The sequence below is a fragment of the Pelodiscus sinensis genome, chromosome 1 (assembly GCF_052426305.1).
Source record: "Pelodiscus sinensis isolate ZL-2025 chromosome 1, ASM5242630v1, whole genome shotgun sequence".
In the NCBI taxonomy this organism is placed as follows: domain Eukaryota; kingdom Metazoa; phylum Chordata; order Testudines; family Trionychidae; genus Pelodiscus; species Pelodiscus sinensis.
In genome coordinates this window covers 14,720,317-14,734,466 of record NC_143052.1, presented here as the reverse complement: position 1 = coordinate 14,734,466, position 14,150 = coordinate 14,720,317, and the positions used below count along the sequence as shown (strand labels likewise).

The window sequence follows — 14,150 nt, the reverse complement described above, 5'->3', positions numbered from 1 at the left end:
GAGTCCAGCTCCTGCTATCATAAGTTCCCAAGGTGTCCTAGAATTGGTAGTCTTTGTATTTTGAGCTGTTGTGAGTACAACTATATAAAGTTTTCATGTCAGACTCATAATAAAGAAATAAATACAAATTGAGAAACAAATAAAAAAAAATTCCCAAACAAAACCTAATATGTAAAGGTACAAACAAATTAACTAAACATTAGAAATCTGAATGATATTTAACAAAATCAAACCATTGGAAATGGGGACACTAGAACACTATAGGTTCCAAACCCCCTAGATGTCAATAACAGCACTTCAATGAAATTTCTAACGCTATCCTTAACTCTTGCCTTCCTATTTACCCTCACTGTTTTATACTTATCTTTTAGTCATGAGCCTCAGGTTTCTACCTCATTCTGGATTATAAACTGCTAATGCCTTATCCCCAGTACACAGGCAAATGTGTGGTTGGATATCAGTTTCTTTATTGTTTACATAGTCTGGTCAGCATCTCACATTTTTCATATAGTCCATCTTGTGATCCATATTAGACCTTGCCTTTATTCACCTTATGAACTGTATATCTTTCTTTACCCTGTTCGTTTATTCAGTGTTGGCCAGCTATAAACCAGAGATCAAAATTCTTAGTATCAGCCTTTAATATACAGGTAGCATATCTGCAAAGATGAGACGTTCCTTTGCAAAAGACAGTTCAGAATTTCTCTCTGATCTTGATATAAGGTGCAAATTGTGACTTTTCAGCAGATGACCATCCTACTGTAACTTATGTGCAACAGGGGATGCATAGATTTTTTTTTTTTCAAGCAGCAACTAGTGGGTTAGCAAAGGTAAAGTTTGAAGTGTTAGAGTACAGTATTAACAAATATTTTGGGTCATTCCAGCATTTTTCTTACCTGACAGACTTTTAATTTCTCATCTTTAAGATGTTTCTTTTAAGTTTAACACCAGAGTTTACCAAATTTTAGAAATATTTTTGATCAAATTACAGCATTCTAATAGATATCATTTAAAATGTATAGATACGTTTCCTTTAATTGTTTTCCGGCAAAGCTTTATATTTAGTGGTGTCATGAGGAAGAACACAAACTTTATGAAAGTACAATTGTTAAAGAGAATCCAGTGGAATATTAAGATAGTGACATTCAGCTGACTTTAAAATTGAACACTCTTGCATATTAAACTCTCTGTCCTCTGTGTTCCCCCTCCTCCGCCCCCAAAAAAATCAGAATATTTGAGTAGTTGGCTTGGATTGATATGGTCTTTGGTATATGCCATTTGTAAGCTTGGACTGCTAAATGTTACTTTTGAGTTTGGGGCAGAATGTTTAGATATGTGGTCTCAAACTCCAAGCCCACAGCCTAGTCCTGGCTGTAGCAATTGCCGAGTACAGCATAGGATTCGGGGGGATGTCTGTTACAGCCACCCAAACCTCACCTCTCTTTACTGTCATCCCACTCTCTGTTCCCCATGACACCCCATCCACCGAGCACATTGTTTTGGGAATCACTGGGGGAGCAGCCTGGTGCCATGTGATGGAAGTGTTCATGTCCTCCCCCACCACACTCTGTGATGGGGGAAGAGAGCAGGGCAATGGCGGGAAGGGGTGTGGCTTGAGGCGAGCCCTGGGCCAGATTGTGCAATGGCTCTGGATGGGACTGGCATGTGGGCCAGGAGTTTGAGACCCCTCGTTTAGAGGAACATACCTTGTGACTGGATTCAAGAATCTAAACCCTAAATACCCACATGTAACCTATCTGCATAGTTGCAGCATCTGGCCTTTAGTGTGTTGCTTTATAAATGTACTGACTTAACCAAAAGTTCTTTAAGACAATTCTAATTAAACTAAGTCAAAATACAGTGTTTGGAATTGCCAGCCTTCTGCACTGCTGCCTGCAGAGCTGGGTCATCAGTCAGAGCCATCACTCTCCAGCCACTTAGCTCTGAAGGCAACAGTGTAGAAGTAAAGAATGGCAATACCACGATCCTCCCTAAAATAACTTTGTGAACCCCCCTACAACTCCCTTTTGGGTCAAGAATCCCAGCTTGAAAAACTCTGGTCTTCCCAGTGAAATACGTATAATATACAATAAAAGCACAAGACGACCAGATTTTATAGGGGGAGACCAGGTTTCATGGTTCATTTTTCATAGCCTTGAATATGACAAGGCCCTACTTTATATTAAAGTTAATTGCCCTCTGCCTAGTTCCCAGTGAATATAAATCAGTGCTCTCCTCCACACCCCATCCTAGCAGTTGACCCTCATTGGGATTTCTGTCTCTTCAAATGGATCATCCATGATATCATCATCCATTATTGATATGTCTTCACTGGAAGAGAAATAAAAAGAGGAAAAAAGTGTGATCTTAATTTGGGTTAGCTAATTTAGGTTTTATTAGCAGTGAGGACAGAGCATAGAATCATAGAATCATAGGACTGGAAGGGACCTCGAGAGGTCATCGAGTCCAGCCCCCCGCCCTCAAGGCAGGATCAAGCTCCGTCTACACCATCCCTGACAGATGTCACAACCATATATACCAAAGGATACAATTTAAAAAAAATGAACACATATGAAAAGGACAAATCCAAATTTCAGAACAGAAGGGGGATGCGGGGGAGGGAGGGGAAGGTAAATGTCTGTGGGCTAATGATATTAGAGGTGATAATTGGGGAAGCTATCTTTGTAGTGGGTAAGATAACTAGAGTGTTTGTTGAGACCCACGTGTAGTTATCTTACCCACTACAAAGATAGCTTCCCCAATTATCACCTCTAATATCATTAGCCCACAGACATTTACCTTCCCCTCCCCCCCCCCCCGCATCCCCCTTCTGTTCTGAAATTTGGATTTGTCCTTTTCATATGTGTTCATTTTTTTTAAATTGTATCCTTTGGTATATATGGTTGTGACTATTTTCTTCCACTATTTGATCTGAGGAAGTGGGTCTGGCCCACGAAAGCTCATCATCTAATAAACCATCTTGTTAGTCTTTAAAGTGCTACATAGTCCTGTATTTTGTTTCAGCTACACCAGACTAACACAGCTACGTTTCTATTACTAACCTGAGTTAAGTGAGTTGATATTTCATCACTTTTATTTTAAATCATAAAAATGAGTGGTCGGATGGCACCTTACGGACAAACAAAAATGTATAGTATAGTGAGGTTTTATGGATAAAGCCCACTTAATAAGATGAGCTGGGGTGGAAATAACAGAACCAAGATATTTATAGCAGAGGGAGTCTTTAAAGTGCCACAGGAATACTCGTTGTTTCTAAAGTTACAGACTAACACAGCTACCTCTCTGAGACATTTTAAGTGATGTTAGTTAACCCGAGTTAAGAAAGCTCTTTCTCTTGCAGTGAAAACGAGTAGTCCTGTGACATCTTAGTAACAAAAATATATAGTATCATGAACTTTCTTGGGCAAAACCCACTCCTTCAGATGAGCTTGATATTCATTATATGTAAGGAACTCAACATGGAAAAGCTTAAACTGTTGCTATTCATGATGAATTTTTTATTCCATAGATTGGTTTAAACCAATTTAAGAATCAGACCAACATTTAGGAATTTTTTAATATAGTATTAAGAGGAATTACAGTTGGGGAAAAAACTATTGAGGTTTTTTTCCATCTCATTGAGAGATTGGGAAGAGTACTTAATTAAAAATAGGGATTTTCTTCAATGTGGTCTATTTTTAAAAGTATAGCTTTCAGATATGTATCTTCAAGAACAGATAAAACGCATGGATTAAAGAGCACTATCGGTCTAAAATAAAGTTGTTTCCAATATTGGAAAACAATTTCCTTATGTTTTTATGTCTGTCTGTGCAAATATCCCATTGTTTTGGTGTTAACCAAACATTTTAAGAACACGAGAAATAAATTAATTCAGCTAATTAGTTTTCATTGTCCAAGATGCCTGTAATGTAGAAAATACAAGAAAATAAATGGCACAAAGAAATTTTCTTTTCACTACTCTTAGTTTTAACAATTTAAGCAGGTATTAGTAACATAGCAAAAGATGTTTCTTCTCCCAGCCATCAGAAGATTTCTAATTCAACAATACAAAAGTTTTAAAAAATTGCTCTGGAAAAAGCATTTTGAAAGCATAGCTTACGAGAAAGGAGGATATTTAAATAGCCTTTCCCTTCCACCCTTATTCTGCAAATGTTTACGTATGTACTTTAAGCACATGAATAGTCACAAAGGCACTAAGGCTCAGAATTTGTAAAGAAATCTAGGTATTGCTGTGCTCAGTGTTAGAATGTATAGCGCTCATTTTCAAAAGGCTTTTAGGAACCTAAAGCCCATTGACATTAGGGTTTAAGCTCCTAAATGTTGTTAGGTTTCCAAATCATATTGTGACACTAAGCACAACAGTTCCTGAATACCTGTAAAATCTGGATGTCAAGCTAAGCATGTACATTAATATTTGCTGAATAAGGGCTATAGTTTCATCAATCTATAAACATCCCACAATAGTCCTTTCCATACTTCAAGATCCGAAAATATATAGCAGCAATAAAAGCTGCATGAACAGTAAATATTTTCAATCTTGGGGTGGGGTAAGGGAGATTTCTGCAAAAGCCTTTCTTTGGGGTGTGTTTTTGTTGTTGTTGTTTTTAAACCCTTGTCACTACTTGGCTCTGACTGAGTAAATTTAAAATGAAACGGAGTGCTTGATTTTCTGCAAAGATTAGGTTTTCCCTAGGCTGTGGCAACTTTCAACAGTCATCTGACTGCACAGCCCAGGTTGAAGAGAACACCATAATATATGCTGAAAGTAATTACAGGCATTTGGGTTTTGTGCAGCACTTATATTTTCTCCTTAATCATTATATTAGTGAGATGGAGAACAGTCTGGCAGTGTAGGTTTGGGTTTGTTTTGGATATCATTCTCCAAGTTGCTTACTTAGTTTCACCCAGTTTTCTAATTGAATTTCATTAAGAACATAAGAATGGCAATACTGGGTCAGACTAAAGGTCCATCTTGCCTAATATCCTGTCTTCTGACAGTGGCCAATACCAGATACCCCTGAGGGAGTATCACAATAGGTAGGGCTTGATGATCATTGCAAAGCCGCTCGCGAGCCCTGCACTGCGCATGCTCATGCCCTGCATTGCACATGTGCGCGCCGCCGATGAACAGGGCGCCAGACTGAAATCTACTCGCTATGGGCGAGTAGATTCAATACTTTGTTGAGCCCTGACAATAGGTAATCAATCCTCATGTGATCCCTCCCCTGTCACCCACCTCCAGAGAAACAGAGGCTAGGGACACCATTCCTACCCATCCTGGCTAATAGCCATTGATGGACCTAGCCTCCATGAATCTATCTAGCTCTTTTTTGAACCCTGTTAAAGTTCTAGCATTCACCACATCTTCTGGCAAGGTGTTCCAGAGGTTGACTGTGCACTGAGTGAAGAAAAACTTCCTTTTGTTTGTTTTAAACCTACTGCCTATTAATTTCGTTTGGTGACCTCTAGTTCTTATATTGTGGGAATAAGTACATAACTTTTCCTTGTTCATTTTTTCCACACCAGTCATGATTTTATAGACCTCTATCATATCCACCCTTAGTCTTCTCTTTTTTAAGCTGAAAAGTCCCAGTCTTTTTAATCTCTGTTCATATGGGACCCGTTCCAAACCCCTAATCATTTTTTGTTGCCCTTTTCTGAACCTTTTCCAACGCCAATATATCTTTTTTGAGATGAGGCAACCACATTTGTACGCGGTATTCAAGATGTGGGCATACCATGGGTTTATATAGAGGCAATTTTCTGTCTTCTTCTCTATCCCTTTTTAAATGACTCCTAATGTTCTGATTGCTTTTTTGACTGCCTCTGCATATTGAGTGGATGTTTTCAGAGAAGTATCCACAATGACTCCAGGATCGCTCTCTCGAATAGTTGTAGCCAAATTAGTCCCCATCATATTGTGTATATATAGTTGGAATTATTTTTTCCCATGTGCATTACTTTGCATTTATCAACATTAAATTTCATTTGACATTTTGTTTCCCAATCACTTAGTTAATTCTCATCCAGATTTACATCAACTATTCTAAGCAAATGTCAAATTAATGAGAAAACTAGTTTGTTTATAGGCAACCCAATAATAATGGTGATATTCCTGTACTTTTGTAGATTTGCCTGGGTAACATAATGCCAGCTGAGCGCAAAAAGTCAGCCACTATGGAAGAAAAAGAATCTTTATTAAATAGCAAAGAAAAAGACTTCAGTGAAAGGCGATCAGTGAGCACTAGAGAGAAACCAAAGGAAGATGTGAAGGTTGGTCTGAAGAGAGAGACCCTGAAGGCACCTGAAGATAAAAAGAAAAAACTGGAGGAGGATAAACGGAAAAAAGAAGACAAGGAGCGAAAGAAAAAAGAGGAGGACAAGGTAAAAGCCGAAGAAGAGCAGAAGAGGAAAGAAGATGAAGAAAAAAAGAAATGTGAAGAGGAAGAGAAAAAGAAACAAGAAGAGGAAGTAAAACGTCAACAAGAGGAGGCAGCTGCTCAACTGAAGTAAGATTTATATTTTAAGGTTTAAGTATGCCTAACAGTGTAGTCCTTACTCAGGCAAAATTCCCATTCAAGTCAGTGGGAACTTTGCTCAAGTGAGGACTGCAATATTAGGCTCACTTATTCAAATTTAATGAATAAAAAGGTAAATTATTTAATAAATATAGAAAAAGTGCTAAGTGATATGCCGAGAGTTATTTGTGCGAAACTAAAAGTATGCAGTAGTTGTACATATGTATGTACTAACCACTATCACTTTGGATTTCAGTAATGTCATCTGTCTTGAGATCGCCAGTTGTGTATAAATCTTCTTGAATTAAGTATTACTAAGTTTCACTGAGGTTTAGAAGTGTTATCCTCATTTTACAGATGGGGACGTGCCATGTGACATGCTCATGATGACAATGAAATAGGTGCTGAGTAGCTTGACTCTCAGTCCAGTCCTTCAGTCACTAGACCAAGCATAATATAAGCAGTTGCTGTAAACTTTTAAGCACTGAGCTGTGATCTCTGAAGACTTCTAGTAATCTACAGTTGTAAATACAGGCAGTCCCCGGGTTACGTACAAGATAGGGACTGTAGGTTTGTTCTTAAGTTGAATTTGTATGTAAGTCAGAACTGGTACATATTGTAGGGGAAACTCTAGCCAAACATTTCTCCAGAGCTCAGTTTTATTCTCCCACACCTCACTTCCCTCAGTCCTTTATTCTCAAGCTGAGTTGTCTGCTGAGAAAAGCCGCTCCGCGTCTCCCTGGTCTGCTGGGGGGAAGCAGCTAGTGCGGGGTTGCCTCACCCCGTTTGTAAGTAGGGATCCGATGTAAGTCGGATCCATGTAACCCGGGGACTGGCTGTAGTCGGTATTTGGGTGGAAAACTTGCAAAGTATATCTGGATAGCATACAGGAGAATGTGGTGCTAATGTAGTTTTCTCTCAAAGTCATTATGCATAGCATGGTGTTAAGAGACATAATGTTGGAGGGATACAAAACCAAGATTCTGCCCATTTGTGTTCATTTAAGATACCATGACACTTGTTTAAAGAGTAAGGCTATTAATATGTCTCTTTGTCAAACTCCAAGGTAAGTAAATAAATTTTGTCTACTTAAATTTCCCTTGCAATTTCAGTTGGATTTGGAATTCTTATCTAGAACACTTGCCATGTTACTGTGTTCTGTTAGCAGCTCTTGTGTTTTTGTCCCAAAGTTCACTATATTTCTTTGTCAAGTAAAAGTATCATAGTATTTATGCTTTATTAATGCCTTGTGATGAAAAAGTTTCCGTATAGAACCTTGCAAATACGTTTATTTTAATATATAAATGGCACTTGCTTAGAAAATGTTTAATAGAACAGTGCTATTTAGTGACGCCTTAGAGTTACTAGGATTTCTGTTATCAGGAAAATATACTACTTTATATGTACTAATGAATATTCTGTATCAGGAAAAAATTTAAACTGCACTGTAATCGAATGTCTCTTTGGTGCATTATCCTTGTTTTGTAAAGTCTCACTTGTTTGTTTACAAAATTCCATTATCTATAATGGAAACTAGTGAAGTTTTATCAGATCATAACTATTGTGTTTTATTTCTTTAGAGAGAGAGAGGAAGCACATCAGCTCCATCAGGAAGCTTGGGAGCGCCATCAAGCAAGAAAGGAACTCCGCAGCAAAAATCAAAATGCACCAGACAACCGCCCTGAGGAGAATTTCTTTAGCAGGCTGGACTCAAGTCTGAAGAAGAACACTGCTTTTGTTAAGAAGCTAAAAACTATCACAGAACAACAGAGAGATTCCCTGTCTCATGATTTTAATAGCCTCAATTTAAGCAAGTACATTGCAGAAGCTGTGGCTTCTATTGTTGAAGCCAAGCTGAAAATATCAGATGTGAACTGTGCTGTGCACTTGTGTTCTCTGTTTCACCAGCGCTATGCTGATTTTGCTCCATCACTACTTCAGGTTTGGAAAAAGCATTTTGAAGCAAGGAAAGAGGAGAAGACTCCCAACATTACCAAACTAAGAACTGACTTGCGTTTCATTGCAGAATTGACAATAGTTGGGATTTTCACTGATAAAGAAGGTCTGTCTTTAATCTATGAACAACTAAAAAATATTATTAATGCTGATCGAGAGACCCACGCTCATGTTTCTGTGGTAATAAGCTTTTGCCGGCACTGTGGAGATGATATTGCTGGTTTGGTACCAAGGAAGGTTAAAAATGCTGCAGAGAAGTTTAACTTGAGTTTTCCTCCTAGTGAGATAATCAGCCCAGAAAAGCAACAGCCCTTCCAGAATTTGTTGAAAGAATACTTTACATCTTTGACCAAACACCTGAAAAGGGACCACAGAGAGCTACAAAATATTGAGAGACAAAACAGGTGATATTTAAATATTGTACTTTATAAATTGATATAATAGTACTGCTCATAGAATGCTTTAAGATTTCTTTTTAATTGTTGCCGCCAAAGCAAAATTGTGTGGGAAGTAGTACTCTTGCAGAAGGTTCTTTGAAATAACATGCTGACAGATTTCCCAGCTACAAAATCTTTTAAAGCCTTGAATGTTATGTGATGGGATATTAGGTTTTAAATAATTTTTAGAGGGAGACTAAATTTCTCTTGCTTTATTTATTTTAACTCCCCCACTCATTTTTTTTTTTTTTTAACACTCCTTTAACAGCTTGAGACTAAATTTCTTTCTCAGCTGGTTTTGTCCTTTTCCAGTTGGCACTAAGTGGTTTTTTTTCCTTCCGCACCCACATATTTCTTATGGACCATATGCTGACATGGATTTGTTTTATTTTTGTGTGTGTACCAACATCATCTATGGTGTCAGCATAGTTCTATGTTTAAGGGGGGAAATGGTTTGTCAAATAAGTGTACTTCAGATTTTAATATATAAGAAATTTGGAAAGTCAAAATGCGGGCCTAAACTACCCCACCATGTCCTGTTAAATCTTGACTCGGAACATTAAATGCTTCAGATCTAAGCAAACTATAAATGTCTTAGACTGAAAAGAAACTTCCACTATATGCATGTTGTTGAATAAATATCCGCTTTTCTCTGAAACATCCGTTACTTGTAATGGTTGAAGTCAGAATGCTCTCCTGTGTTGACTGATGGGCTGACAGAACATGGGACTGGACAGGACCTCCTGGGTCATCAACTCCAGTCTCTTGATATGACAGGCATTCTCATAATAAAATCTCATTTGTATGATATGGTAATTCCTATATTCCTAGAATATTTCCAATCCAGTATGTAAAAGTACATTAATTGTGTAGCTATTTGTGATGTGCCTGAACCAAAATTCTGGATCTGAAATATTTATCCCAATTGAAACAGTGTCTTTAACATTGAGTACAAAATCCCCCTCTGATCTGAAGGCTATCAAACTGGGGTTTGAAATCTAGACTTAAATTTGAACTTTCCCAGAGTTTGAGGTAATGAGTTTTGGTACTATACTTGGCTGCTTATAAGGATGTAGGTGAGAGAGATAAACTCAAGCATCTGTTATAGTCTAGGCCCATCCCTATTAATTGATAAGTGACTATTTTGTTATACAAGAAGTTGGAAAATGTAGTCACTTTTACCGTAATCCAGTTCCTTGTACTATTTGTTCAGGGAGTTAAAACGTGTGTGTGTATACATATATACATTTTTTAATATATTTTTTGCAATTTAATAATTTCATTATTTAAATAAAAGACAAATGTAGAAGAAACAGCAGGAACAAATAGATGAACTCTATTACTGGCTGATTTGTTTATCCCTTCTCTTTTTGTCTGTTCATTTCAGCAGCAGCTGTTCTGTGTGTTGAGAGAACTGGAATGTCCAACTAATTATTTAAGTCCACTGACATGAATCTTTTCTTAATTACCAAGTTGTTACTAACAGTTTTAAAGTTCTTTTAGTTTATAAAGCTTTCCAGGAGTATTACTCCAAAACTTTTCAGTTTAGTAAACACTAGGGCTGTCAATGTATAGTCGCTTAAGTGATTAACCAATAAACCTGCATTTATCGGTTAATCCAAATGACTACACATACTCCCTCTTTGCTTCCTCTGTATCAGAAATGGCAAGGGGAGGAAGTGGAAGCTGGTGCCTGTGGGGTGCCGGCTTTTAAGCTGGCTCCCTGTGTGCACCAGATCCTGCAGAGGTAGCAGTGCACGGAGGGAAGGAGCTCCCTGGGAGTGGGGCCAGGAGCGCGCTGGCTGTCAGTCCTGCCTCCGTGGAACATACAATAATCGTGTAACTGCTAAGATTTGATGTGATTACACAATTATTAAATTAAACCATATCTAACAGCCCTAGTAAATAGCTGGCTGGGTATTTCAACTACAGCGTTACCAGCATAGCGCTCAGCAGGAAACTGTTTTCCTATCTGAGAAATTCTTTTGGGACAAAACTAAAATATTTAGAAGTGTGGTGGTGGTTTTGTTTTGTGTGTGAGGGGCCGGGGGAACAAAGAAAAAGAGAGAGAAGCCCCAGAATAGTCGACTGTGGTGAGGGCACTCAGCTGAGGTGTGTTACAGAAGACTCACGCTCAAGTCCTTCATCTGTGGTATGGGAGACCCAGAAAGATCAAGGACTTTAGCCTGGGTCTCCATGCTCCAGGCGAATGATCTGGGTCTCAGACTATTAGCTGTTCTTGAGTCTGTTTCTGGATCATAAATTCCATCCTGGACCTGAGAAATCTTTCCTGGCAAAAGGTATAGAAGTTAAGGTACAGAGTTTTATTTTGTTTCCCTCGGTTACCTATTTAAATAGCTACACTCTTACATCCCTAGTGCCAGTCAGTGGCCTCCATGTAAACCAACTGAAAGCAGTATTAGTGTGCACAGGTATTACTGGTAGCAAAACCTGAAGATGAAGTATAACTAAGGAGATAGTCTGACTTGTAGAATCTTTGTTACTGGGGTGATGGATCAGCAAGAAAAAAAACTCCGCCTGACTCTCAGGTCCCAGGCTGAGTTCTGAAAGCTGGGCAAAGAAGAACTATAATTTCTCTTGTAAATTAAGCATGTTAAGTTTCAGTAAACATGGAACTCTACCATTGTATCTTTAGTACTAAATTGTCAAGATTTATTGCATCTATAAACCTAGTGAATAACAGCATTAACAACTTAGTAGCAGTTCTGACCCACAAGTTGATTTATAGAGAAGATCAATACATTTAAAATCTTTATCTAATTGGTTTTCTCCTGTCAGAATGCTTACTTCAGAAGATGGAAACTATCCCTAATTGCTGCCTTTACTGTCAAGGAAATACTGTTCACTGTTGCTGAGGTGTAAATAACACCTACTAAAGCTAACTAACTTGAAGTCTTTAAATCGGTGATGGGCAAGCAGAACTAGTGAGTGTGCCACAAAAGTGGCCTGCCTTCATCTCAGTGGCGAACGTGATCCAGTGGTGGGCAGTCAGTGGCCCGGGTTCCACCTGTAGCCTGCACACCCACTCTCTGTCCTCCACACCTATGTTCCTCTTGCATATTAGGGCCCTGAGCCCCACACTTCCTACTCCTCCCCTGTATCCTCCCAGTACTTTTGGAGCATGAATCAAGCGATTCATGGCACTCCGAAAGTGTGGGGAGGAGTAGGAAGTGTGGGGCTCTGGTGCATGAGAGTCATGTGGGAGAGGGAAGCAGAAAGGGGTATGAGGGCTGCAGATGGAATCCTCAGGCCACAGGTTGCCCATTGCCGCTTAAACCATGATTTGAGGACTTCAGTAACTCAGCCAGTAATTAGGGCTATCTTAGTGCTGTGGGGGTCTGAGGTTTTATGGCCCGTGATGTGCAAGAGGTCAGACTAAATAATCCCAATGGTCTCTTCTGATCTTAAGGTATACGAGTCTATAATGTGACATGAGAGATCTTGTTTTGTGGCTTTCCGTAAAGTAGCTAAAGAGAGACAACGATAATACACGTAAAATACTTTTACTTGTGTTACTAATTACACCTGATATTGAAGAGAACGCTTCAAAAGTAAAATTTATTTCCTTCACTGCTGTTTGTTATTTTTGTACTTTTTGTAATGCATCTTAAAGAAAGTAAACTTGAATTTTACTTTTGTTAATCTGTTCTTAGTCAATATTGTTTTCTGGTCCTCATGATGGCACAGGGATGCTATAAGTGGGTTCACAAGATTGCCAGTGTATGTATATATTTAATACAGGATTTTTAAAAGAATTAAATCAGGGAAATCCTGTGGCCTGTGTTATACAGGAACTTGGACTAGATGAGCTGAGTCTGGTCTTATTGACTTGTTCTGTTTGTACTGGTATTAAATAATCTTTTTATAGCAAAACCTAAATTGTGAGGCCTAAAGCAGGTTGGCAATGTTCTTTTAATATATTACTCAACATAATTAAGTGATAACTCTGATAATTTCTCTATTGTCCTTCTGTGCCAGCTCAGGCAGTGGGCAATGAATTATTTCTTTCTATAGTTGAGGACAAAAAACAGTTCCTGAAGGCGTTCCTAGCCTTTTATAAAGGGCTTGCTATCTGCCAGGCTCCTCCAATTGTTCTGGTCTGGCTGCTTGGTGGGTTTTTTTAAGTACTATTTATTTTTGTTTTGTCTTTTAAACTAACTCTGATCAGCTGAACCCTGACATGCTTTCGGCATCCCAGGGAATTGTATGACACTTTTAATCAGTATCTTCTAGTTATTACCAGTGCTATGCTCTTGTGGTCAGCTCTCTTCTTTTTCTTTTAGTAATCAAAAAGTAATGATAAGCGTAGTATTTTAGCCTGTTTCAGTAAGGTGGCATTGATATTATATTTCAAGTTACTGACTTCTCTGTTTTGAATCCCAGCATCAGGTTCACACCAATTTTTGGTCAAAGATAACAGCTGATCATTGAAATGCCAATAATACCACCATTCAAGCTACTATGAGATAAATTAGAGAGGACAACTAGCCAGGAAAATATCTTTCATTTGAAAGTGTGCATTGGGTCTCACTTTACAGTAACTTTGGCGCTCCTTAGGTATGTCTGCACTGCAGTTAAAACCCATGACTGGCCTAGGCCAGTTGACTCAGGCTTGTGGAGCATGTACTAAGTAGGGATGTCAACTTGTAGATGACTAAATGATTAAACAATAAGCCTAGGCTTATTGGTTAATCGTGTCAACTACGCATATTCCCTTCCCCTCCCCCCCCTTTGCTGCTTCTGTATCAGAGGTAGCAAAGCAAGGGAAGGGGAGAGTGGGAGACAGTGCCTGTGAGGGAGGAGTTGGATTAAAGGCTGTCTCCCCATGAGCATCGAATCCTCCTGCCTCTGAGAGAGAGGCAGCAGTGCGGAGGGTGAGGGGGGCAGACAGGAGCTGATATGTGCAGGGAGCTGGCTTTCAAGAGGCAATGGAGGAAGAGGGCAGGAAGGAGCCAGTGTTGGAGGGAGCCAGCTTAAAAGCTGGTTCCCACCAGCTCCACTGTCCATGGGGAGTGGGGGTTGCTGCAGAGCAGCTTATCTGTAGGGGGAGCTTGTTTATAAACTGTCTTCCTTCGTGGACTAGTTCCCACCTGCCATCCCGCGCTGCTGCGTCTGAAACAGAGGCAACAGTACAGGATGGCAGGGGGCTTCCCAGGGGTAGGGTCAGGAGCACACTGGCTGCTGGCCCTGCCTCCGG

The 14,150-nt window shown here is 39.2% G+C and overlaps 1 protein-coding gene across 3 annotated transcripts in view; it reads left to right on the top strand.

Annotated features, from left to right (window-relative positions):
* The window catches only part of UPF2 (UPF2 regulator of nonsense mediated mRNA decay), a 141,266-nt gene that overhangs the window by 1,727 nt on the left and 125,389 nt on the right, over positions 1 to 14,150 (top strand). For all 3 annotated transcript variants that reach the window (XM_075926008.2, XM_075926010.2, XM_075926007.2), the window contains exons 2-3: positions 6,151 to 6,530; positions 8,120 to 8,899. In XM_075926008.2, the coding sequence (XP_075782123.2) occupies positions 6,169 to 6,530; positions 8,120 to 8,899 (1,142 nt within the window). In that variant the 5' untranslated portion in view covers positions 6,151 to 6,168. The remainder of the gene's footprint in view (positions 1 to 6,150; positions 6,531 to 8,119; positions 8,900 to 14,150) is intronic.